This window comes from Gallinula chloropus (assembly GCF_964237585.1).
Source record: "Gallinula chloropus genome assembly, chromosome: 5".
In the NCBI taxonomy this organism is placed as follows: Eukaryota; Metazoa; Chordata; class Aves; order Gruiformes; family Rallidae; genus Gallinula; species Gallinula chloropus.
The window spans coordinates 20,327,035-20,351,803 of record NC_140090.1 but is presented as its reverse complement, the minus strand read 5'-3'; the positions used below and the strand labels follow the sequence as shown (position 1 = coordinate 20,351,803).

At 34.3% G+C, this 24,769-nt stretch overlaps 1 protein-coding gene across 8 annotated transcripts in view; it reads left to right on the top strand.

The window, feature by feature from the left end:
* Positions 1-983: 983 nt before the first annotated feature.
* LOC311192041 (sodium channel protein type 2 subunit alpha-like) overlaps positions 984-24,769 on the top strand; it is a gene marked incomplete at both ends in the record, with an annotated part of 39,642 nt that continues 15,856 nt past the window's right edge. The window contains 16 exons of one of the 8 annotated variants that reach the window (XM_084264444.1): positions 992-1,261; positions 1,937-2,047; positions 2,418-2,512; positions 3,362-3,490; positions 3,936-4,027; positions 5,079-5,315; positions 7,566-7,629; positions 8,902-9,043; positions 9,844-10,050; positions 10,869-11,159; positions 11,814-12,194; positions 13,032-13,164; positions 13,635-13,873; positions 15,631-15,804; positions 16,902-17,258; positions 18,420-18,872. In XM_084264444.1, the coding sequence (XP_084120570.1) occupies positions 992-1,261; positions 1,937-2,047; positions 2,418-2,512; positions 3,362-3,490; positions 3,936-4,027; positions 5,079-5,315; positions 7,566-7,629; positions 8,902-9,043; positions 9,844-10,050; positions 10,869-11,159; positions 11,814-12,194; positions 13,032-13,164; positions 13,635-13,873; positions 15,631-15,804; positions 16,902-17,258; positions 18,420-18,872 (3,375 nt within the window). Of the gene's footprint in view, positions 1,262-1,936; positions 2,048-2,417; positions 2,513-3,361; positions 3,491-3,935; positions 4,028-5,078; positions 5,316-7,565; positions 7,630-8,901; positions 9,044-9,843; positions 10,079-10,868; positions 11,160-11,813; positions 12,195-13,031; positions 13,165-13,634; positions 13,874-15,630; positions 15,805-16,901; positions 17,259-18,419; positions 18,873-24,769 lie in introns of those variants that run through there. The other 7 variants (XM_084264446.1, XM_084264450.1, XM_084264448.1 and 4 more) reach the window with 7 other exon arrangements.

Here is a 24,769-nt window from a genome sequence, read left to right as displayed (position 1 = left end):
CTCAACCAATGTGAATAAGTAGAGCTGGATTCCATTATGTCTCTTTATACAGTTGGTTTATTCTGAAGAAATTGTGCCTATGGGTGTGAACTGTGGTCTCACTGTAGAAAACAGAAACCTAGAAAGAAGTAATCTGCTGTTTGTTGTAATTTAATAACGTGTAGGTCTTTTGAAAATACATACGGCCTCAGAGTTCTGTAATTTAGAGGACAGTGTGCCATGGATTTTTTTGGTATAAATCTCAAGTGCTTCATCCATCATAACTTCCTGAATTGCAGACCATAGCACCACCAGAGTTGCAATTAAAAATTAGGAAGATGAAAGTCTGGAAATGCGAAAAGGGAAAGACTAAACTTTAGTCCTGTTGCTTTCTGCTTGTGCATATGGCTTTAAATGTAGAATGTGTTTATGTAGTACCTGTTTAATAGTATAGTAAACATAAGTTTAGCAAGCATAGTGTAAGCCACCAGATGGAGACTGTTGCAATCAGAAATGAAAAGATGCAACTTTTCTGCTATTGTAACACGTTTTAAGTTTTTTGAAGTTACTGTCTGAACTTGATGTATAAATCCCCATGTTAGAACCTGTAGCCACTGACATAATACATAGCTATGTTCTTTTTCATAACAAGGTGTGTTTTAACTTGATATTTAGGTTAGTGAAAGTGTGAATGCTTTTCTCTTGTGAGGTTTGTATTAATCAAATTGGATTTGTTTGCTTGTTTTCCCTTTATTTTCTTTTAAGTTGTATTTGTTTACCATTTTGGGAAAGCTAGGGCAGCTAATTTTCTATTAAGTATTTGACAATTAATTCAAATACTTTGTGGTATAGTGCTTTAAAATTGGAAGAGAGAAAGTTTATGGCCATGCTGTTCTTGGGGATTTTTGTTCCTCTTGCTATTTTCTGTTTTTCTTCTTTCTTTCTTTTCATATTCTCCCAGGATCTTCTTGCAGAAGAGCCTAAAAGCATTTAAAGTTTGCAGAATGAAAAGATGGCACAGGCAATGCTGGTACCGCCAGGATCTGACAGCTTCTTCTATTTCACCAAAGAATCTCTTGCAGCTATTGAAAAACGTATTGCTGATGAAAAGTCTCATTGTGACAAAGATGAGCATAAAGATGATGTTGATGAGGAAAATCACCCAAAGCCAAGTAATGACTTGGAGGCTGGAAAGACACTACCATTTATTTATGGTGATATTCCTCCAGGAATGGTGTCTGAGCCCCTGGAGGACCTGGATCCATATTATATCAATAAAAAAGTAAGTGTTTTATAATAAGAGTGCAATTAGAATGCTTCTGTTGAACTGTAAAGTGGTAAGTGCTTTGGTGTGGGGCCCTGCTTGAAAGTTATACTATGTGTGATAATCATGTTAATTATTTTGAATACAATTTCAATGTTAAAACCTGCTCATTTCTGGACATTAGCCTTTTGGGAGAATAATTATGAGATGTAGATGGAATTAAAATTTCATTAGATCACAGTTTCATTGTATCACTTAGATATACTCGAAAATGGTTGCACAGATGGTAATAGCAATGCACGGGCAATAAAGGTGGTAAAGCTGCTAAAACTCAAGGCTGTGTTATTTCAGAGCTGAAGTGGTTAAAGAGTTGTTGTAAGTTTCCATAAGTGATTAATTAGCTGCTTTGTTTTGCATTAATAACTTTGATCTGGAATGCAAATAATATAGCCAATTTTTTAAAAATTACCAATTTGAAATTATATTTTTAATGTAATTACATAATCCCGGAAAATTCTGAATGCAGATTTCACTTAAGAGCACAGTGACAGAGAATGCATTGTCTTCAGTTTTCATTGCTTGTGTGAAAATTTGAATCTGATACTTGCCACTACAATTCTACTGAAAATAAATTTGGCTGCTAACATGTGTTCTTAATTTCCTATATTCTTCCCCTCCCTCTTTTTTTTAAAGACATTTATAGTATTGAATAAAGGGAAGACAATCTTCAGGTTCAGTGCCACACCTGCCTTGTACCTTTTATCTCCCTTCAATATTATTAGAAGAGTAGCTATTAAGATTTTGGTTCATTCATATCCTTTTCAAGTTTGTTAAAAAATATTATGGGTCTTTTTCAATATTTAATAACAGTAGGGTTTTTTAGGTTAGTGTTTAAATGTATTCCTGCTCTTAATTAATTTTAGTCAAATTGAAGCAGAGTTAAGTTTTGTCTCTTTGACCCTTTGATTAAATTCAGAGGAAGAGATATACAGCGTGTCTACCTAGATTGCAGTTAGTGTTATAGCCATCATTGTTGTAGGACATCTTTGCTTTATTTATGACGTTGCTTAATGATGGTAAACTAATTTGTATCATATAAATTGTCACTATTCTGTAGCCTAGCTAATCCCTCATTTAATTCAGCATTAATAAAGAGTATATTTCTTAACTACAGTCAACATTATTCAGCATGCTCATTATGCTCACTATTTTGACAAACTGTGTATTTATGACATGGACTAACCTTCCAGACTGGACAAAGAATGTAGAGTAAGTATACTTAAATTAACTAATAATTTTTTAAAGTGGCTTAAAAATGAAAGGCCAAATTAAAAGCTGGACCATGTAATTTTACTTAGTCTTGCATGTAATACCAATATTCTCCTTTTTCTAGCCTGGAGTTTAATCCTAGCTGCAGCTCAAAGCAGCATAGACCTTCAAGCTCTAGTGAGGAAAGAAGCTGTGATATTAACCTTTTTTTCCTAAATAAAATTCCAATTAACTCCTTTTTAGAGTATTTGTTCAAGTAATGATTTTATGCATTCTCACTCTTGAGCTGTTCTTTAGCACTTTTATTGAGGGGGAAAAATAAAACAGAGCAAGAAAAAAGGAAGAAAATATCTATTGAACCTGAAACTTTCCAGTGTGGAAGATGCTTTCTATAGCCTTTATGAAGCAGCTTCATTTTGTGTAACAAAATGTAAAAATGGGGGGCACGGTCTCTTTAAAGAAAATCCCCCTGCTGAGGATTGTTGTTTGACATTCTGAAGTCTCCCAGGTCAGACTTGAAGTAATCCTAGTAAATACATATCTCTGACATGGCAAGCATATTGAAATTTTTATTTGAGAAGAAAAATGTTTTCTTCATATTGATGATTCTTACTTGTGCTGAAATTTCAAAATCTTCTATGCCAGAAACTGTAAAAATATGTTTCAGATAAAATAAATAAATCAATTTATCTTGCAGAAGAATGGTGGGAAAACAGTCAGTTTATGTGAGTTTGTAACTGCTATTATGATACAGGTGTTAATCACTTTTTGGAGTGCTTTTCCTATATGTCTGTGGTGATGTATCACTGAATGACAATCTTTAACTTCTGCTTGGATGGTTTCTAATAGGTACACTTTCACTGGAATCTACACTTTTGAATTTCTGGTAAAAATCCTTGCAAGAGGCTTCTGTATAAATGATTTTACATGCCTTCGTGACCCCTGGAACTGGCTTGATTTTGTTGTCATTTCCTTTGCGTAAGTATACAATTTTTTTAAAGTAAAATATCAGTTAGAATTGGTTTTGAACCTGTAATTTTTTTTTTATTTTATTTTAGCCCATTTATGTTGAAGTCTCCTTAATTGTGTTTCAGCTTTTTCCATTTTAATATTTTATGCTAACATATCATACATCAGAATTGGTAGGCTATCTCAGTTTCAAAGAGAAGTTACCATTGAAAAATCAATTTAAAATAGTATTTACAAAACAAAATCAGGGGAATCCCTTTTGCTTTTAATTTGCATTCAATTAAATTCTTAAAGGGGTGTTTTTTAGGGAAAACTTCTTTGCAACAGGAAAATATAAATGTAAGCCTTTCCTTTAAAATTGCCCCTTCCAAAGAAAAAATAGTTTGGATTACAGGTCCAGGTAAGTAGTATGCACTCTACCTCAATTCTGAATAACTGTGATTTAATCCTACAGGTATATAACAGAATTTGTAAACCTAGGCAATGTTTCAGCTCTTCGAACTTTCAGAGTATTGAGAGCTTTGAAAACTATTTCTGTAATCCCAGGTAAGAAGTAACTGTGTAAAATAGTAGGCCCATTACATCACCTCTGTTTAATTTTGTGTGTGCTGTCATTGTGTTTGTGTGTGGAATCCCTCACTACAGATATGTGACAGAGTTTGTGGACTTGGGCAATGTCTCAGCGTTGAGAACATTCAGAGTTCTCCGAGCTTTGAAAACTATATCAGTCATTCCAGGTGAGAGCTAGGTTAAACACTGAGGCTGACTGAAATCTCACAGAAGCTGAAACGTGTATTTTTAACAGAAGCATCCAGGTTTTAGTAATAAATTTGATTCCTTTTTCTAATTCTCTAAAACACTCAGCCTCAGAGTTTAATACATTCTTGCATGAGAAATTGAATGTGTATGTAATGGACACATTTCATGATGTAAAATTTTCTCTCCCGCATTAAGGATCAAAATTAGTTATCTTTTTATTTTTCTCTCACTAATGTGAATATTACTCTTTATCAGAGATGTTTGGGATTGAAAATTTCTGTGTATTGTAAAAGTTGAATCCCTGAAAAAGACAAAGGAATAAGATAAGCGAGTAGCATGGGAATTGCATGATGTATGCATTACCATAAGATGCCTATCTTCACCAAATCCCACCTCCAGTTTGATATCATGCAACAGAGTGCAGTCATTAAAATTTCTACAATGCAATTGTGTTCTGGTTTTGTTTGCTGTTACAGAATCAATATATTGTATAGTGGAGTACACCACCAGTAAAGATTTGGAGCAAGAGGCATCAAGAAGAAAATAAAATTAATAATTTTCTTCACAATTAGTTACCTGTATAGAGAGCATGAATAAAAAGTTACCTCTTCATTTCAAGAGCAGGTGCTTTGGAATGTGTACCATTCAGTTCCGTTCATATTTTCACTTTAATTTGTCAGGAACTATGAGACTTACTGGTACCTTTTTCCTTTGGAAAATATTTTAAGACAATTTTTATTAAGCTGTGCATGATACTTAATAGTGTATTGGAGTAGTTTATATTTGCATTCCATCTTAGATGAATGTTTAATATTACAATAAAAATCTGCTTCTGCAGGCTTGAAGACTATTGTTGGAGCCTTAATTCAGTCTGTGAAGAAGCTCTCGGATGTCATGATTTTGACTGTGTTTTGCCTGAGCGTATTTGCACTAATAGGGCTGCAGCTGTTCATGGGCAACTTGAAGAATAAATGCTTGTTATGGCCATCAGAAAATTCCACGTCCTTTAAAAAATACCTCGTTCCGTACTTCAATGGTACGGAGTTTGATTGGATGGGCTACCTTGAGAATGAAAGTAAGAAATACTTTTGTAACTTGCTAAATTAAGTTTTGTGTGTACACATACACACACAACTTTTAATTGCCAAAATACTGATTGATTTTTTTTTTTTAATGTGCGCGTTTGTGCTGGAAGTGGATTTACATGGTAAATGGTAATTAATTGTAAAATTCAGGTATTTAAGTTAAAAAAGAAAAAAATAAATTGGTAGAATAATGGATGCTAGCTTTTCTACTCACTGACCCAAGAGTAAAAGAAAATACAATTCTTACAGGCTGAGTTTTGATGAGTCATATTTCTCTCCTTCTTAGAAATGGACATTAATGAAGTTATCTGCTGTTTTCTGTACTTTTAGATTTTCTTTCTGTACTTCTGAATTGTTAAAAGTTCTGGAAATTCTGTGGCTGTTTCTACATTTTCTGTGCAGTCTATCATTTTAGGTAGTTTATTTGCTTAAGAAGTGCATCAATGGAATGGTGATAGTGCTATGTGCACAATGTTATGCAATAGTTTATATGCTGTAGAACACTTGCAAACTCTCTTAAAGTACAGTGTATAGATTCTCTTTTTCCATTTCCCACTAAGTATCAATCTTAAAGACTTATAGTACAACTAAATCCCTTGATGTCAGTTGCTTCCCATGCTATGACTGTTGACTTTTCTGTGAGTCTCTACAGTGTGCTGATGCAGGCAAAGCAGTTCCATCTAGTTGTGCTTATATTCATCCTTTCTCCTGTAAGCTGTTTGTAACCATTTGTATGTGCCACTTCAATTTCGATTTCACTGGGCTCAGTAGTGGGCCCTCCTAATATTACTTTTGGCATATCATATGCTGGTCTGCTGTGACCAAGTGTGATATGCTCTACTGACATTTCTTAACATCCACATGTTCTCATTTATAAAGGAACAAGGCCAGAGTTACTTTTAAAAAAGATAGGCACAGATCTTGGATCCACACGTCAATGTATTGGCAGCTGGTATTTAGATCAGTATCTGAGTACTTAAAAGTTTTGGCCAGCTTTAATGATATAATGGAAGTAATAGAACTGTAATTATTCTAACATTGTGTAAGTACCATTCTTGATTTTGGATTAGGATTTTGGCATCACTAGATTTGATTTAAGTGTTTGCTTTACAGCCCTCTTATCTTCGTGTATTCTTCCCTTCTTGAGGCTGAACAAAGTCAGGCCCTCCAGCCTCTGCTCACAGGGTGAATATCCCAGCCCCTTCGTGACCTTGGTGACCCTCTGCTGAGTTTGCTCCACTTTATCAATGTCTTCCTTGCACTGGGGAGGCCAAACCTGGACACAATATTCTCAGTACTGCCTAGTGAGCGTTGAGCTGAGGGGGGATAGTCACTTGCCTTACTCTGCTAGCTGTGCTGCATGCAGCCCGGGAGGCAGGCTGCTGGCTCACCTTCACCTTGACTTCTCTCTGCCAGGACCCCCAGCACCTTTTTTGCAGAGCTGCTCCCCAGTGGGTCAGACCCCAGCCTGTAGCAAGGGGCTCTTCCTTCCCATGTACACAACTCTGCACTTGTCCTGCTGAATTTTCTGTCTTTCCAGTCGGCCCATTCCTCCAGCTGGCATAGGTCCCTCTAAATGCACATTGTCCTCACTCATACCAACTTTCCCAATTTTTTACCATCTTTCTAACTATATTTTTTTCTTTTTGTAAGGCCTGTACAGTCATTAATAACAAAATGTATTTCTTTGCTTCTGGCGTCTACCACCTTACAATTAAAAGGAAAATTCTGTCGAGTTGTTTCTAGTGAAGCAGCTGTTCCAACAGTGTCATTGGAAAAATCCATCTTACTTTTAAATTCTAACTTCATATTTTCAGTCACAGGATGTGCTAGTTAATGTTGCTCTGACTTCAAAGCTGTTAGCCACCCCTTGTAAATAGTTCCTTTTAAAGTAATGTAGGGTTTAATTGTCTGATTAAAATCTACCTACTGAATAAGAGAAGGAATTTAAGCTTTGTGATTTTTCTCTCATTTTATTGAACATCAAACTTTGAAGGATATTCGGTCTTTACCATGACTCAAGCAGAGGCTGTGCAATTTATGTTGTTCTAATCATTATTCAAGGATTTTATATTTATATTGTGTTTTTATTTTATTCTTTTATTTTGCAACTTACCAGATTGGCTGTGCCAGTTCAACAGTGAACCTCTTATTGGGAAAATTTGAATGGGAGATTTTGAATTCTTAAACTTTAGCATAGTTCCTTCTGTTTATAATCATGTCACTCATTTTTTCTTTAGGTCATTTCTATCGCATAGAAGGGCAAAAGGATTATCTGCTTTGTGGCAATAGCTCAGATGCAGGGTAAGGTACACTGAAAACTATGTACTGCCCATCTAAACAAAGTGTAGAAACTGTCACTCCAAACATACAAAGTCAAATTAGCTACCTAACTTCACAATGAATGATATGTGGCCATGGCTCATAGTAAATAAATGTTTTACAGAGTAAAAATGTTAAATGAAAAAGTACTTGTTGTAAATATTTTAAAAAATAGCTTATGTAACTCAAAAAAATCAATTTCAGCAGCTAGATATTGCATTATCAATGATTTAGGAACATACTTTAACATGGGTTTCATGCCATTTTTTATCTATGATCAACTTTAGGGGAGACATCTTTTGGTCTTGACAGACTTCTTTCAGTGGGCTGTGTATATGGCAGCCTTTCTTTATCTTTGTGACAATTTTTTGTAACAAAGTCACATAATTCTATAGTCTGCTGATTCATCAGACCTTTGGTTTTGGTTGATTAGGTCCTTAAAGATAGATTTATTTGTAAACATTGTGTGTATGTATGTAAATAAATATTAGTTATGTGTGTCTGTGTAAATACACCTTAAATATATACAGAAATATACAAAAAGAAATCTTTATAGTGTTTTTCTGTAGAGGTTTTGGAGGCAAGAACCCTTTGGCTCTTGAAGACTGGAGTTATAACTGAAACTGTGTGCCTACAGTTGATATCAGGATTGGAGCACCTGCTATCAAAACTGATACGTATAGTTTCAGGAGATAAAAGTGTCACTGTGGTGGTTATTTGGTATTGAGGAATTTGTAGAATTTTTGAATTTGATGTGACTAATTCACAATCATGATGAAACCAAGAAATCTGGTATGCCAGCCCTGCTGAAAGATGAAATCGAGCCTAAAATATGTATGCTTTTTTTTATCCCATGGAATTATCCACCTCATGGAATCTCTGTGTTAATTAAATACATTGTTTCCATTGAAGCAGTATCTGCAGAGGTAATACCACACTGCTGGGAGTAAGCTTTATTTTGTGTGTAATGGTGAAGGAAGGTGTGAACAAACATTTTTGTTCACTTGTTTGCTGTTCTCCAGCTCTTTTAAAATAATTTAAAAAAAAGAACCAAACAAAACCCAACTCTCTTTCATTTCCTCGCTATAAAAATGTGATAAGCCACAAATAGCAGCCCTCTTCACAGATTAGATGTAATGAACCTTCCTTAGAAGCTCAAGGTACAATAATCTAGAAACAATTTTAATGTTATATGATTAATTTTTTCATGCATTGGATTACTTTTTTCCTCTTTTTTTTTTTTTGCTGTCCTAGTAAATGTCCAGAAGAGTTTATCTGTGTGAAAGCTGGTAAAAACCCCAACTATGGCTATACTAGCTTTGACACATTCAGTTGGGCATTCTTGTCACTGTTTCGACTGATGACACAGGACTACTGGGAAAATCTTTATCAGCTGGTGAGTGTGTAGTTAAATTGTGCTTTACTGTCTTCAAATTAATCATGGAAAGCCAGTTGTAGTTATATTCCATACCAATGCTATTGTTGGCCATTGAAAATGAAGGAAAGGAAACAAATTCAGCTGCAGAATTAAGCATACTTGGGCACTTACTACAGAATCTCACATGATTTCTGAAGAGGCACATGAGAGTTTTTTGATCCTTTATTTAATTTTTACAGTGTTCATTTTGTGCCTCACGATAAGATCATATTTTCAAAAGCTCAGTATTAAGAGTTTAAATTGTAAATACATTCTGTGACAGTAAAATCTGAATCTTAATTTCTGCACATTGAATCCCTTTTTGATAATTAAGAATGCATGTCCTGATATGAATTCCTTATTATAGCTTTTTATTATATGGTATGCAAAATTCTTAATTATCATAAATATTGTCTTTTAATTTTTTAATAAATTGTGAATTTTAAATTATTTTCATTATGTCAAGGGGAATGCATGCTAATACTTGTTAGGCATACTGTGCATCCAACCTGTGATGTGTTTCAATTACTTTCATCCCAAATCCTTTTCAGGTATTAGAAGAGGTTTGTCTTAAAGCAGCACAATCCTTAAACATGGTTTTCACGTACATGAATTCTCCTTTTATGTTGATGACTTAGTAATTCAGAAAGCTTGCATGGTCTTATTACAGAAGGAAGAACAGTAATACCTTTGCAATTTTCAAATTCAGTAAATGCTCATGAACTGCAGAACTGATGCATGTCTTCACCAGGTGGATCATTTCTCTTCTCCTCCTATAGACGCTACGAGCCGTTGGCAAAACATACATGATATTTTTTGTTCTGGTCATTTTTCTGGGTTCCTTCTATTTGATTAACTTGATTTTGGCTGTGGTTGCTATGGCCTATGAAGAACAAAACCAAGCAACTATGGTTGAAGCAGAACAGAGGGAGGCAGACTTGCAGCAGATGCTTGAACAGCTAAGGAGGCAGCAAGAAGAAGCTCAGGTATTTTTGAACAAGAGTTTGAGCTTTAGTATATCCTGTTGCATGCTGTTCTTTTAATAAATAAATAAAGATATTAAAAAATGCCATTCTTTTACATGGCTCAAAAGTATTTTAGACTGCTTTCTCTGTGTTTTCTTATTGCTTTTAAATGCATGGTGTCTAAAGCATTAATGAATTTCTGAGCTGAGAACAAAAAGTACTCCCCAAATCAGAGTAATAATTCTAAAATAAATATTTGTTATATAGGGGTAGTATCTAGTAACCTATCATCATGATTGGACAGATTCTCAGCTTAGAAATAATTGGAGCTTAAAATTTATATTGACAGATTTCTGACTAATTTTTGCTAGTTATATTTCCACCAGTGAGTCAAAGCCTGGATGTAGTACCCCAAAGTTGATTTCCTAGGAGCCACTTCAGGAAGCTGTTACTTAAAGTTATTTTAAACTGTTGTAAGTTTTCTACATTAACATAGTCTGTAGTATGACTAGCTTGCTTTTTTTTTTTCCAATTACATTCACTCTAATTGGTAAAATTATTAGTTTTCAGGTATTTTCCATGGAGCTTTGTAGCAGAATGCTGTACACAATGGGGGCTGAGTCCGTGATATGGATGCAATGAAGAACTCCATTCTATTTGCAACTTTCATAACTGACCTTTTCTTTTAACTCATATTACAGAATTCCATTTGAAGTTTTGCACAAATCCATCTAGGCTTTTGTCACACATCTAGAAGTGATTTGATATGAATCTTAGTCCCATACCTTTCCTTAAAAATTGCATGATCTGTAATGTGTCACATATAATTATTGTGGCAGGCAATAGCAGCAGCTGTGGCAGAGATGACCGAGTACAGTGGTGAAAGTGGGATTGGTGGACCCTCAGATAGTTCTTCAGAAGCATCCAGGCTTAGCTCAAAAAGTGCCAAAGAAAGGAAAAATAGAAGGAAGAAAAGAAGGCAGAGGGAGCTCTCTGGAGAAGAGGATGACAAGAAGGATGAAAAGCTTCCAAAATCTGAATCAGATGGTAGTATCAGAAGGAAAGGTTTCCGTTTTTCTTTTGATGGAAACAGACTTGCTTATGGGAAGCCGTTCACATCACCACACCAGGTACTGTGAATAGTACAGTTGCCAGTTTGGGGGGTTGTGAGGTAACTGTAATATCCAGAAAAATTCACTGAAACTTTGCAAAGTAATGCACCCAAGGAAAAATATGTTGCATTGTTTTAAATACTGATCTATTACTGTTGGTATTATTTTCTAGAGTGATCTGAACAAGTGTTTTGATCTTTCTCTTTTATTGTTTGGGATTTGATGGGTCTTAACATCCACAGCATCATTGTGTTTTCCTGGTGAATTTGAAATAGAAATCCCTTTTTAATTCATAAAAGGAAAAAAAAAATGTATAAAGTATCAATGTAGAAGACTAAGCGTATATATATCTTTTAACATAATTCCTGGTCTATGTGGATCATTAGAATTTCTAGAATTCTTGATTCTTCACTTTATTACAGAGATAGAAATGGCTATGACCTTATGCATGTTCTTTTTTTTCTCTCCAATATTTGTTTTAAATATACTGTAAATTTACCCATTCAGATGACTCTCTAGTGCATGTCCCCGAAACATACCTTTAAGGCACTATATTTAAAAATAGGGCTGACAGATTCCTGGGGAATACAATGTGTTATTTTTTTAATACATATACTTGCATTTTGTCTGTTTAAAATCTTCAGCTGGTCATTTTGTTTGTTTCCTTCGCAGTCTTTACTGAGTGTCCGTGGCTCCTTGTTTTCTCCCAGACGTAGTAGCAGAACAAGCCTCTTCAGTTTTAGAGAATATGGAAGAGAGATAGGGTCTGAAAATGACTTTGCTGATGATGAGCACAGCACATTTGAGGATACTGGGAGTAGAAGAGGTTCTCTCTTTTTGCCACGCAGACATGGTGAAAGGCGCAGTAGTAACATTAGTCAGGCTAGTAGATCATCAAGAAGGCTGACAGTGTTTCCAGTGAATGGAAAGATGCACAGCACTGTGGACTGCAATGGAGTGGTTTCCTTAGTGGATGGACCATCAGGTCTGTTGTCGCCTACTGGACAGCTTCTGCCAGAGGTGATAATAGATAAACCAACAACTGATGACAACGTAAGGAAGTTTTAAATTACTCCAGGTTTCATGACCTTTCTGTATTGCACCAGACAATGTTTTGATGGAATGAAATGCTTTGAAAGTGCTTGAGAAGTTGTGAATGCTTTTGCCTATCTTAGTGTAATGAAATGGGTTTACAGATGCATAGTGAAAAAAAATTAATAATGTTTCACTGCTAGAACTCAAAATAGGGTGCTAAGCTTTCTAAACAGTCTGCATATTATTATGCTGTTTTGATTTTTTTTCTTTATGGTTTTAGCCTCCCTTTAAATATATTTCCAAATTCTCTAAAACGTAATATTCTGGTTCTGCTTTTTTCTCCTGTCTATGTATTTGGAATTTTACAAATGTAGCATAGACTTAGTAGATTATGTTGACATTTTAGAAACTCTGAAAACTTTTTTTCTCAGAAATGATCTGACCTTTTCACTGCCTAGGATCAGGGTATAATTAAAAAAAACCCTGATGTACATGCTAATTCATTCTTTTCTCCTTCTGGTCAGTTTTCTCTTTTTCCATAATTTACTTTAGAAATGGAGTAGAGGTATCTGTTGCATGTTTTTGCATAGAAACCTTATTTTATTGAAACAAAAATCTTTAGATAAATGACAGCATTAGACAGGTTCAGGAACACTTGTAGTGTTCTTGCAGTTTATTATACTTTCATTTTCATGCATTTATTTAATTTACTGAAAAAGAAATTACCCATGTTCACGCTTTCAAAGCTTCTTTATAAATGAGGTGCGATCAATGATACAGCTATAACACAGCTTTCAATTTTGAAAAATAGAGTATTTTAAAAAAGAACCTCTTTTTTTTTTTATTTTTAAATAGAGCACTACTACAGAACTAGAAATAAAAAAGAGGCGTACAAGTTCATACCAAATACCAATGGAGTTGCTGGAGGATCCCAATTTAAGGCAAAGAGCCATGAGTATAGCTGGCATTATCACAAATACAATGGAAGGTGTGTTATAACCGCAGATGTGAGAACTTTCTTGAGATATTCTTAGCCTTGCTTGAAGGTATTTTATCACTGTGCAAATACAGACAACAAAAAATATGTAGCCATAACTAATACACAAAGTGAGTAATAGCACAAAAGTGCATGTACATAGTGAAAAAAGAAATAAAGGAATCTGAAAAGTAGGTTAATCTAAAACATTTTAATTAAAATAGATAATGTTTATGAGTTTTATACTAGTTATTCATATTTCACAATGCCATTACTGAAAGAAATATCTTGTGATAAATTTTCCACTACCTATACTGTAAAAATGCTACAGAAAATTAAAGGCCAATCCTTACTTAATAATAATAATAATAAGGAAATTTTGAGTAGGATTATTTGATAGACAAAAAATATTTGATAAACAAAAATTTAACTTCACTTTCTCTGGAACTTGTTCAGTATACATTTGTTCTTTTTCCCCCCAGAACTTGAAGAATCCAGACAAAAATGTCCACCTTGCTGGTATAAATTTGCCCACACTTTCTTAATTTGGAATTGTTGGGAGCCCTGGTTAAAAGTGAAGAATGTAGTTGAATTTATTGTAATGGATCCACTTGTTGATCTGGCTATTACTGTTTGCATAATTTTAAACACGCTGTTTATGGCCATGGAACATTATCCAATGACTGACGAATTCAATAATGTACTTAAAATAGGAAATCAGGTAAGTCCATCAAACTATATCACTTTATATAGGTGGAACCTGATTTTGCTTTGAAACAGAGTTTCTTTTTTATCATCATCCCTTAAAATGAGTATTAAAGGTTTAATTGTACTAAAAATAGTCTGAAAATCCCACCTGAGATGTTATATATTAAAATGTCTCTATTAAAATTTCTGCAAATGTAGTTTTCAGTGAGAGTTTGGATGACATGAAACCAAAAGAAACCTCATTTGTTTTTGTTTACTATAACAAGAAGAGTAAGAACCAAATTAGGTCTGTTCTACTGTAAGTGTTATTGATAACACACAAAGACTTGGGTGGGTTTTTTTAATATTCTGTACTCTTATGTTTTTCTGTTGTATTTCCATGAAGAACGTTGCCTTAATTGGTCCCTAACAATTTGGAAGGCAAAGAATGTGTGATATACTCCAAGAGTGTCTGTTGATACTGTTGGGTTTTGTTCCCTGGTAGGTCAGGTTTAGGATGGTTTGTTTTATAGTAGAAAATGTTATCTGCAATGTTTCTTAATCTGTGCTTATTGTAAGTGGTAATTCTGGTAATTATGATGTAGCAATATAATAAAACTGTGCTTTTATTAGAATATATGAAGTTCTAGTATATGTTGGGAATATACTCGGGTTTAAGCCCAGAGTTGTTAATGTGTCAACATTTAAATCACATGCTGATACTTTTAGCCTATATATAGTTAGTTCAACGTTTTCACCTTAAACTGGAGTCAGAGATCGTTATCTGTGGAAGATAATTGTGTCATGTTGCTGTGTAAAATAGATTCAGGATGTATTTGAGGATGACAGGGAAGCCGCATAGGTGAGGATCAATAGCTATTGCAGAGGGCTGTCTTGTGATCATGCCTGCATGTTTTACCTGAGAAACACAACCATTTTTTACTTTATGTGTAATAAGCTAGCTTAATATTAGTCTGATTTTGAGCTGTGCTCCTTTCTGCCAGTAAGCATTTGTGTTTACTCCCAGTCAGCTGAAATGAGACTATAATACAGATGTAGTTTCAGCAGTTGATTTCTTGTTTTTTCAACTGTGTACCATGATCTTTTAAAGACTGGAAATGCTCCTGTTTTTTAAAAAAATTTGCTCATCTTTCTAATAGAAGATGATTATTTCTGCAGTTCTGTAGATAGTGGTTGGTCATACAACCACAGTATATACAATGAATTTACTCCCTTTTCAGAACCATTGTTTGCTTTCTGTTTTGTAAGGCATCAGAGGCATCCAGATGTGGGAAAGAGTTTTACTTCATACATAACCCTCAGCATAACTGGCCTTTTTTGGCAGCTAAAAAGAGAAGATGTGCTTGCTGTATCTCTGAATTTTTATGAAGACTTTGTTTAATGGCACATAACACTCCCAATTTATAACCAACTGATACTTTTCCACTCACATTTGTTAAAGCAGCATCCGTTGTGGCAAGAGCAACTGCTATTATCTTGCTGGAGATTAAGTAGATGGAAGGCAGATATGAGGATCAAACAGGAGGCCTGTTAGGAATAGTTTATTCTTCATTACTCAGTAAATGTACCTCAGGTTCAACTAAAGTTACTAGCTATGCTACAGCTCATTTTGGTGTTACCACCACTCTGTGAGGCTCAGCATGTGATAGTTTTCCTTACTGATGTCCAGCTCTTAACAGGTTTGTTACTTCTCTTTTAAATTGTTCTTTGTCTGCTGGTTCAACTTATTCATACTGATTTATAAAGTAACAATAAACATTCATCCCTTAGGTTTTCACTGGAATTTTTGCAGCAGAAATGGTTCTCAAGATAATTGCCATGCATCCTTTCTATTATTTCCAAGTTGGCTGGAATATTTTTGATAGTTTTATAGTTACCCTTAGTTTGGTGGAGCTTTTTCTGTCAAATGTGGATGGATTGTCCGTTCTCCGATCATTCAGATTGGTAAATAAATGATACTATATCTGCATCAATTAATGCATTATATTTTGTATTTTAACTGTACTCATATAAATAAGACACTTTCTAGTAATGTTATGTGTATATGAGTGTCACAGGATATCTCTGCAAGCATGTTTTACAAAATTGTGTTATCATTGAATAGTGTGTGCAATTTTCTAGTTCAGAAGCAGCTAAGTACTTTTTCAAGGGAAGTACCTGTAATGTTATCGTAATAGATTTAACATGGAGGGGTAAAGCACAGTGAAGTGTACAATTTATTTAGTGCACAAGAGAGACATATAAATAAATATTTTGTAGTCTTCTGTCTCCTTCCATATCTGGGAATTGCAAGAAGCATGCTTTTAAAATGTAAAAAATATAAAGTTATGGGGTTTAAATTTTAAAGATTTATTTTTCTTTTCCCCTTGGCAAAAAGAAGGAATGCTTTATTTTATTAGAAAATATTTTTTTTAAAAATGAGAACTTAACTATGTTGTCTGTTCCCATTTTGCTTTTACCTGACAACAAAAAATATTTAACTTTTTGATTTTGGTTGGATTATGGGTAAGAAAGAGAGTAATTTTTAGTTTTTTCCCCTTCATGATTGAAATGTGTATCTTGTTTGGGGGGGGGGGGGTGTTTCCCCAGACTCTGGGTCTGTCTAAACCTTGTAAAATGTGTTGGAGGCAATATTCTTTTGGACATACCTCATTCTTCGAGGCATTCAGAATCCTTTCTTTTCTTTCAGTAGAATCCTGTTGAGCTTTTGTTCGGTTTTATTTAATTCATTTCTGCACATAATGATTAAGATGTATACCATGCTCAGAATTCACTATCCAAACAAATTCAGCCAGTGTTTCTTTCATGTAGAGAGGAATATAGATAATGCTACACAGGAAAAGGGAGCAAAGTCTCACATCCATTAAGCTTTAAATATGAGGATTTTATTAAACTCTTGGTTTTGTCTAAATTATGTTTGTTGGAATCATGTGGAAGTTTCTTCTTTTTGTTACTGCTAAGAGGTGCAAGTTCATAATCTATTGTTTCTATTGTGTTTTTGTAACTAGTGCAAATAACGTCTCTGTATTTTTGTTTTTCAGTTGCGAGTTTTCAAACTGGCAAAATCTTGGCCAACACTAAATATGCTGATTAAGATTATTGGTAACTCTGTGGGAGCTCTGGGTAATCTGACCCTGGTGCTGGCCATCATTGTGTTCATTTTTGCTGTGGTTGGGATGCAGCTCTTTGGGAAAAGCTACAAGGAATGTGTCTGCAAGATTTCTAGCGACTGTAAACTTCCACGCTGGCACATGCATGACTTTTTCCACTCTTTCCTGATTGTATTTCGAGTGCTGTGTGGAGAGTGGATAGAAACCATGTGGGACTGCATGGAGGTTGCAGGCCAACCTATGTGCCTTACTGTCTTCCTGATGGTCATGGTGATTGGAAACTTAGTGGTATGTAGCCAAAATAATTTGAGAATTCATTTAGAGAAAGAAAGGTAACAGAAACAGTAATGAAGATTTAAAGCAGTACTAAAAGTGTTTATTTAAATACAGGGGGGTTATAATTTTGAATTTGCCACAAATATGGGTTCTGAAATAGAGTTTTCTGTTTGTTAGATTTCTGATCCTATAGAGAATCCTCAGCTTGGAGGATGGCTTCCCTCAGGGGTCAAGGGTGCAATTCAGAGTATATGGGTGACAGAGAGAAACATTGTTGTGTTCCAATTTTGTGAGCTACTCCTGATTTCCTAGAGAGAGAGAGGAAAGTAAAGGCACCTTAAAATTTATGCTGCCAGGATGGGAGTTAGCATTTTGCAGAAGACATAGCAGAGCCTTTTCTCAGTAATTGATACATCACTTCTAATAACATATAGCCAGAATTATTTTTTGTTTGCTTTGTTTTTTTCTCTTTTTCTTCTATTGCCTGTCTGAAAGTCTGCTTTAACATTGTTAGATACTGAAATTTAAGCTGGTTTTAGCTCTGCTTTTGCTGCACAGCCAAATTTTTATACAAATAGGTTAAGGAAACAAATTGAAAGGCAGCATTTCTGCAGGAAAAAAAAAGCCAGGTTCAAATGCTTCACACTTTCTTTTACCTCTTCATTTTTTGCTTCCTATTTCTTAAGTGCCTTTTACAGACATTGTTAAAGTGGTCTGTGTTATATCTTATTCTTGTTTCTTTGCAGAGGTAAGCATCAGATCTATATTAGTTTGTACTTTACTGTGTATAAATTTGTCTTTTAAAATGTTTTAACTCACCAGTATTAGAGGCCTCCATTGCACTTCCTTCTGTGCTGCTTTTCTCAGTGCCTACCTAGGCTTCCTCTGTTATTCTGCATATTTTCTTGAGGCAACTGTCCTTAGCAAAAGAGAGTTTAAATTAGCCATTGTGGAGGTATTCTTTTAAAATAAAACTTCTAGCAATAGGAATAGATAATTATGTTTAAACCAGCCATACATTACTACTAGTACCACAGCCACTTACTCCTGATTTTCTGCAAATCTCTTGTCTTACAGTGAAGAGAACACTGAAATTTGTTGACTGAAGAAAAAGTGTGAATGAAAAATTGAGAAAATTCATCTGGTTTTTATTAATGTATTTTGTTTTTTTAGGTATTAAACCTTTTTCTGGCATTGCTGCTGAGTTCATTTAGTTCAGATAGCCTTTCTCCTACGGAGGATGATAATGAAATGAACAATTTACAGATTGCTGTTGCAAGAATTCAGAAGGGAATAGATTATGTGAAGAAGAAAGCAGGTGAATGTGTCCAAAAGTCTTGTTGGGGGAAACAAGCTATTGTAAATCAAAGAACAGCAGCAGATCAGTTGAATGATGAGAGAGACCATTGCATTTCCAACCGTACCATCTCTGAACTAAGGATAGATACGAATTACCACAAAACCGAGAATGGAATGGCCACTGTCGTAGGTGGCAGTGACTTTACATCATTCATAAACAATCCAGGCCTTACTGTTACAGTACCAATAGCTGTTGGAGAATCTGATTTTGAACATCTAAATACAGAAGAGTTTAGCAGTGACTCAGATTTGGAGGAAAGCAAGGAGGTAAAATTTAAATATTTTCTATTTTCTATGAGTTAATTATACCAATTGTATTCTTTCATAGTATTGCTCTTCCTGCTTATAAATAGAAAGCAATTATGATATGAGATTGTTGTATTGTACTGAGTGAATAAACTGAAATGGGAAAGTGGAGCTAAAGGGAGTAGGAAATCCAGCAGAACTGTATAAACATGTACAAACCCATTTATAAAACGGTTTTGAAAAACAAGTTTTTCCACATTTTTATATGAATAGGCAAGCTAGTATAAACATACAGAATTAAACAGATACAAAATACATGATTTAAAAAAAAATAATCATAATATTTCCATGAACTAATGGTCAAAGTTTTAATATCTTCTCTAATATTTTTCAGTAGCAGTTTAAAGTATATTAATGCCCCTTTGCATCTGATTTTTAAAGTTCATTGAATTCTACAAAGATAAGCATTACTTGTATTAGATAATCTAACAAAGGTGCTAATTTAGGCTACAGAGGGCACCAACAACAGTTCTTGAGTTCTGAAATTAAAATGATGGGGGAAAGCCCAGGGAACAATGTCAGTACTATAAGGTTAATGTGTCAAGTAAAAACTATAAAGAAAAAGTAGAATTACTGAATGAAAAAAAAAAAATAATTCTTGCTTATTTGTGAGAATTTTGAACTAGTCACTTCAGACAACTGCCTGACCTTTAACTGGGTCAGTTTTAGGAAAGTAGTCATTTGTCAGCAGCTGCAGTGTAAGAGGGAAAGAAAAATCATGGATTTCATCAGGATCCTGGGAGACACACTGAAAATTCAGATTGCTGTGCTCTTAACTCCAGTGCAGACTGTTGGGGATCGGCTCCCTGGCACCAGAAGACACAAAGACCTTAATGAAGTGTCCCTGCTTATGCAGACAGCTGTACTCCAACCTGGATTGCTTTCTCTGAATTTTTTGTTTCCTTTGGGAGTTTGGGAGTGGGATTCTTTTTTTTTTTATTTGATTGGTTCTGGACTTTCTAGGTTTTTGGTTGCTTTGGTTTGACCTGGCAGAGAATTTGCCCATAGTCTTTCCAAATTTTAGAAAAGTAAGTTTGTTCTACCAAAGTGTAGTTAAATTCAACCTTAATTTGAAAGGTGTAACAAAATGACTCTTCAGGTATTTCTTTCATTGTAGACTACAGTGTTCAATAGTATTGGGCTCAGTTGCTATTTCAGCAGCTTATTTCCTGACACTTCATTTGTACAATCCACTTTTTGGAGGTTCAGTTACTCCATCTATTATGTTGACCTCACAGTTGAGGAGAACTTAGTTTAATAAAATGCCTCTTAAAAGCAAAGCAAACAATATTCATCACTTGTTTAAAGTATTAACTGTGCTTTATAAGTAAGCTATAGTGTCTGCTGAACAGCTGCGGCATCTTTTACATTTTACTAATCTGAATAAAGGGTACTGGCTGCCTTAGTGTGTTTTAATAAAACTTGGATTGTGGAAGGACTATCTGATGAATACAGGTAATTTACTCTTGCTGTGATAACTGTGTTAAATCTAACCCTTAGGGTGAAATTATCCAGCAATTGAAGATACCTTGTTCTTCATTACTTGGTGTTTAAGAATTAGGATACAAAAATCTATGTCTTCTCACCTCTGATATTCAAGATCAAACATCAGTAATTTTAACCCACTAGCCATAGTTGAAAAACAATCATAGTAGATATGTAACTTAATAGAAAAAAGGTTTCATGGTCAGTAACAAAGTTGTCCTTCGTTTGTGGATTATTTCAGCTCTTTGAGACTTTCCCTTTAAATGAGAGCCGTTTATGTTGGAGTTGTTAGAGGGCTATGCTATTTGATGAGCCTTTGAGGAGTCATTGGTGAGAAGTGAGATTGGATTTATATAAGCAGATTGATGGGATAGATGTGAGGTACTTGAGGAAATTACAGGTTTAATGCTAGTTATGATGTTTTGGTTTTACATTTACATATCTATATTATCTGTAACAATCCATAATGTCCCTTAAACTATTTGAAACATTTCTTTTTTTGTTGTTTTTTTTTTAAGTCATGCAGTTAAAAAAGCTAACGATGCTGGGGAAGATTGCTTACTCAGAATTTTTTGTGTTTGACCTGATGTGATTGATTTGTTTTGTTTTGCCTGCAGGTTCTTTCTGTAAGTGTATCCTAGATTCACAGATTCACATGCATATTTAGCATCCAGTAAAGACCGGGAATAAACTTGAAAATAAAATGCAAGAAAAATGTATTTCTATTACTAATTGCTACTATTTAGAGGATGCTTAAAGCTGTAGCATAGTTAGTATGGGTGTATCTGCATTTTACTTTTGTTATTGTATGGGTGGGAGTGGTTATGGGTGGAGGATTTTTTTGGGTATTTTTGTTTATTTTTGAGTTCAGACACAAGACCAATATACATCTGTGAGCTTCAGATATTCTGCTAATTTACCTATTTCAGTGTGCCTTTGTAGATGCTTCTATCTCTAATCCGTAACTATAAACGTTATGTTTTGCATATGTGTGTGACATACCTATGAAACATATTTTTAAATGAGTAGGAATCCATGCTTCCACTGTTTCCACAACCTAAAAGGTACCGTGCTTTAATTTCATTGCGTACCGTTCTTACTTCTCACAGGAGTAAATTCAAGCTGGATCAGTCAAGAATGCAGATCTGGTGCTTTTTAACCAGGCAGAGCAACATGTCAGCACGTTTACACAGGTTACCTAACCCAATCATACATATATGATCACTTTTGAGATTGATCGGCCTGCATGCTACTCAGCTACAATATACTTTCCCCATTCATTGCGGTGTAGTGGAACCATGCGCAGCGCCCTGTGAGATGAGTCCCGTGGCTCGTGTCACAGCATGGTTGAGGGCAACCCCGACATGTGCCTCTCTCCTTGTTACATCTTTGATATTTTTTGTACTACTTCCGTGGCATAACCTGCATGCTTTGTAGGTTTGTATTATTGTTAACTGACTGATTAAGCATCAAGAACGTTCAAGTTTTAAAAAGGTTAATGGCTTATAATTTTATGAAAATGGAAAGTGAATCCTCACTTGACTTCTGCTCATCTGTTCAACCATGTTTTTAGCTGTCATGTATTTATGAACATTTTCTGATCATGTTCATTTGACCAATGCCTTTGTAATGTTACATATGTGCAATTACTTGTATGTTAAAATGTTTATATCTTTTGATATAAATTGTTTCATGTTTATTCACAATGTTTTTATTACTTACTTTCCAGTTTTATCATGTAAGAAAAGCTAGAAAATAGGATGAAGGATACATTCCTGAGCACATTCAAACATATTTTTTTATACATGTGCATAGTCCTTTGGAATATGGATGTAATAATTTTGATATATTCTACCCATGAAGTTTGTGTATGTCTGTAGGACTGCAAGTGAGGGAGTCACATCTGTTTTTCTCTTCATCATCAATAATTGTTTATTTGGAAACACAGTTCTTCATTTTTAAATAGACGTAAGGCATAATTTCAAGCAAAAAGTCTCTGTAGGATTCTACATAGGTGTCTAAATAAATCTGGATGGTTTAAAACAATATAAGTAAAGAAGTTGAATCAAGAAGGAAATACAAAAATTAGGAAGATCCAGGATAAGGATAAAATTTAGACAATTGTTAGAAAGACAAAATATAAACTATCACCTTCCCAAAGCCTCTAAACTCAGGAACTCCATAACTGTAAAACAAACCTTAATTGTACCAAACTACGTATTTATTATTCCTGACTATCTCTTTGAATTAATTGAGCAGTTCTGCAACTTGCCATTTAGGGGTCATTGAGTTATTCCTTTTCAAAATGCAAATTTTGTTTACTTGGTTTTGTTGTGGAATCCTGCATTATCTTTCATGTATTCCTTTGAACTGTATTATATATTGGAAATATTTCAGGTCTCACTTCTGTGCTGAGGGGCATGTAAGCTATTTAGAAAGATAGATAGAATGGAAAAATACCTTTCTAAGGATTTTTCCAAACAATTTCAGAAAAGGCACTTAAGTAGAGGAGAGTAGAATGTGATAGTATCTCATTCTACTGGTGCCAAGTATGGGGGGATCATTCAGATTTGATGAATATAGTTTGCATGATGCTTCTGCTGTTTCAAATTTCTGCTGTCATGAATCTGGGCAGGTGTAGAACAGATTACAGGTGTAATCATTTGACTGAAAAATACTTGCATCTGTTTAATTTGGATGTTACATTGCCTTAGTGTAACCTGCCTTGCGTAATAAGGTGATACTGGTTTTGTTGTTTGTTTGGATTTTTTTAAATAGATATGCATGCCTTTTTTGTTTTGTTTTTAAGTTATGTAGATTAGTTTACTTAAATCTGCAACTCTTCAAGCACAGTATTATATTCTACACTGTCCTTAGAAGAAAGAGGGAACCAGGCTCCCTGTCCTTTTATGTCAAAGTAGTTAATTGAGCCTCTAATTTGATTTCTAGAGTCAAAAATGCCTTTCATAACTAAAAATAAAAAAAAAAATCTCTAATCTTTGATTCTTCAACCATGTATCAAATGAGATACAAAACTTCATGTTCTAAACACATTCTTTTCAGTTTCATTTCCCTTCATGGTTCTTCATCTTTTAATCTTGTTAATTCATTAAAAATCTGTGTTCTTTCAGTTGAATACATATCATCTGCTCAGACAGTGTACTAAGTAGCTTACAGTTCAAATGACCCAGTGGTACTTGATGTTGTTTTTAATTTTTATTAGCAATATGACGCCAAACTTCCTTACTTTTTAAAAATTGTATATTTTTAAAATTAGTAATTTTTTCACTTCACTTACCACTGCTGCAGCATTTTGCAATATATATGCTATGTCATGGGATGATGAAAGCAGCATGTGAATGAAATGATGATGTATAGTGCTATCATTAGGTTCGGTATAATTAGCGATAGGAGAAGTTCTCTGCTGTGAATATTAGTATTTTTAAATTAATGCTGCTAAAATAGAGGTGTTTACATTAAATGAGTAATTTGAGAGTTCTAAACTATATAATCAGTTTCTAAACTAGCAGCAAAGTACACAATATTACTGAATAATTTTTGATACAAGTTAGTGCAGAGCACTGGGTTAGGGTTTTTTGTTAAATTATCTGTCCTCTTTCACAAAAATTGCCCCCCTCCTCCCCATTTTTAATGCCAAAATAATTTTGCCCTTTTATATTTCATGACTGAGATGTAAATATAACTTGTAACTTGTGCCTGTATCTTGTCTCCTTTTGTATCTTAAATGTCTCTTAATCATTCACGACTAGCTAAATTAATTAAAATGGTGTTAAAAAAATAGGCTGTTTACAGAGTGTGCTTACATCATTCCCTACAGACATTTAGTTGTGTGAATTCATTACTGAAGGTTTATACTTCTTGATAATAATGTTGTAAAATGTCAGAGAATGCTGTGATCCAAACTACTTCAACTTAGTTTGGTACTCATACTCAGATTAAGTGTACAGGACACTGGACCTTCTTTTAAAATTTCTAGATTATGGAGTTTTGCAATACAAATGCAGATTACAGAATAAAAATTAAATTAAGGCATATTCCCTTATTAGATGTCTGTTTGGTTTTCTTTTGTACTAATGTGACATAATGTACTTTTAATTAATAAAGCAAACCAAAATAATTCCTTCCTTTCTGAGTGTTACCTGTACAGGTATGTGTACCAGAGTAATGGGTAGTTTCAGAATGCACAATATAATACATATGTGCATTGGCAAAAGAGAATGCAAATTAATGCCAGTTGAAATGTATTTATCATACTTTTTTCTTTTTGAAACTTAGCAGTACATATGAAAAAAACATAAAAAGTAGTTCATATGATAGTGATAATTATGGGCTAAGATAGGGCAGGCTTAACT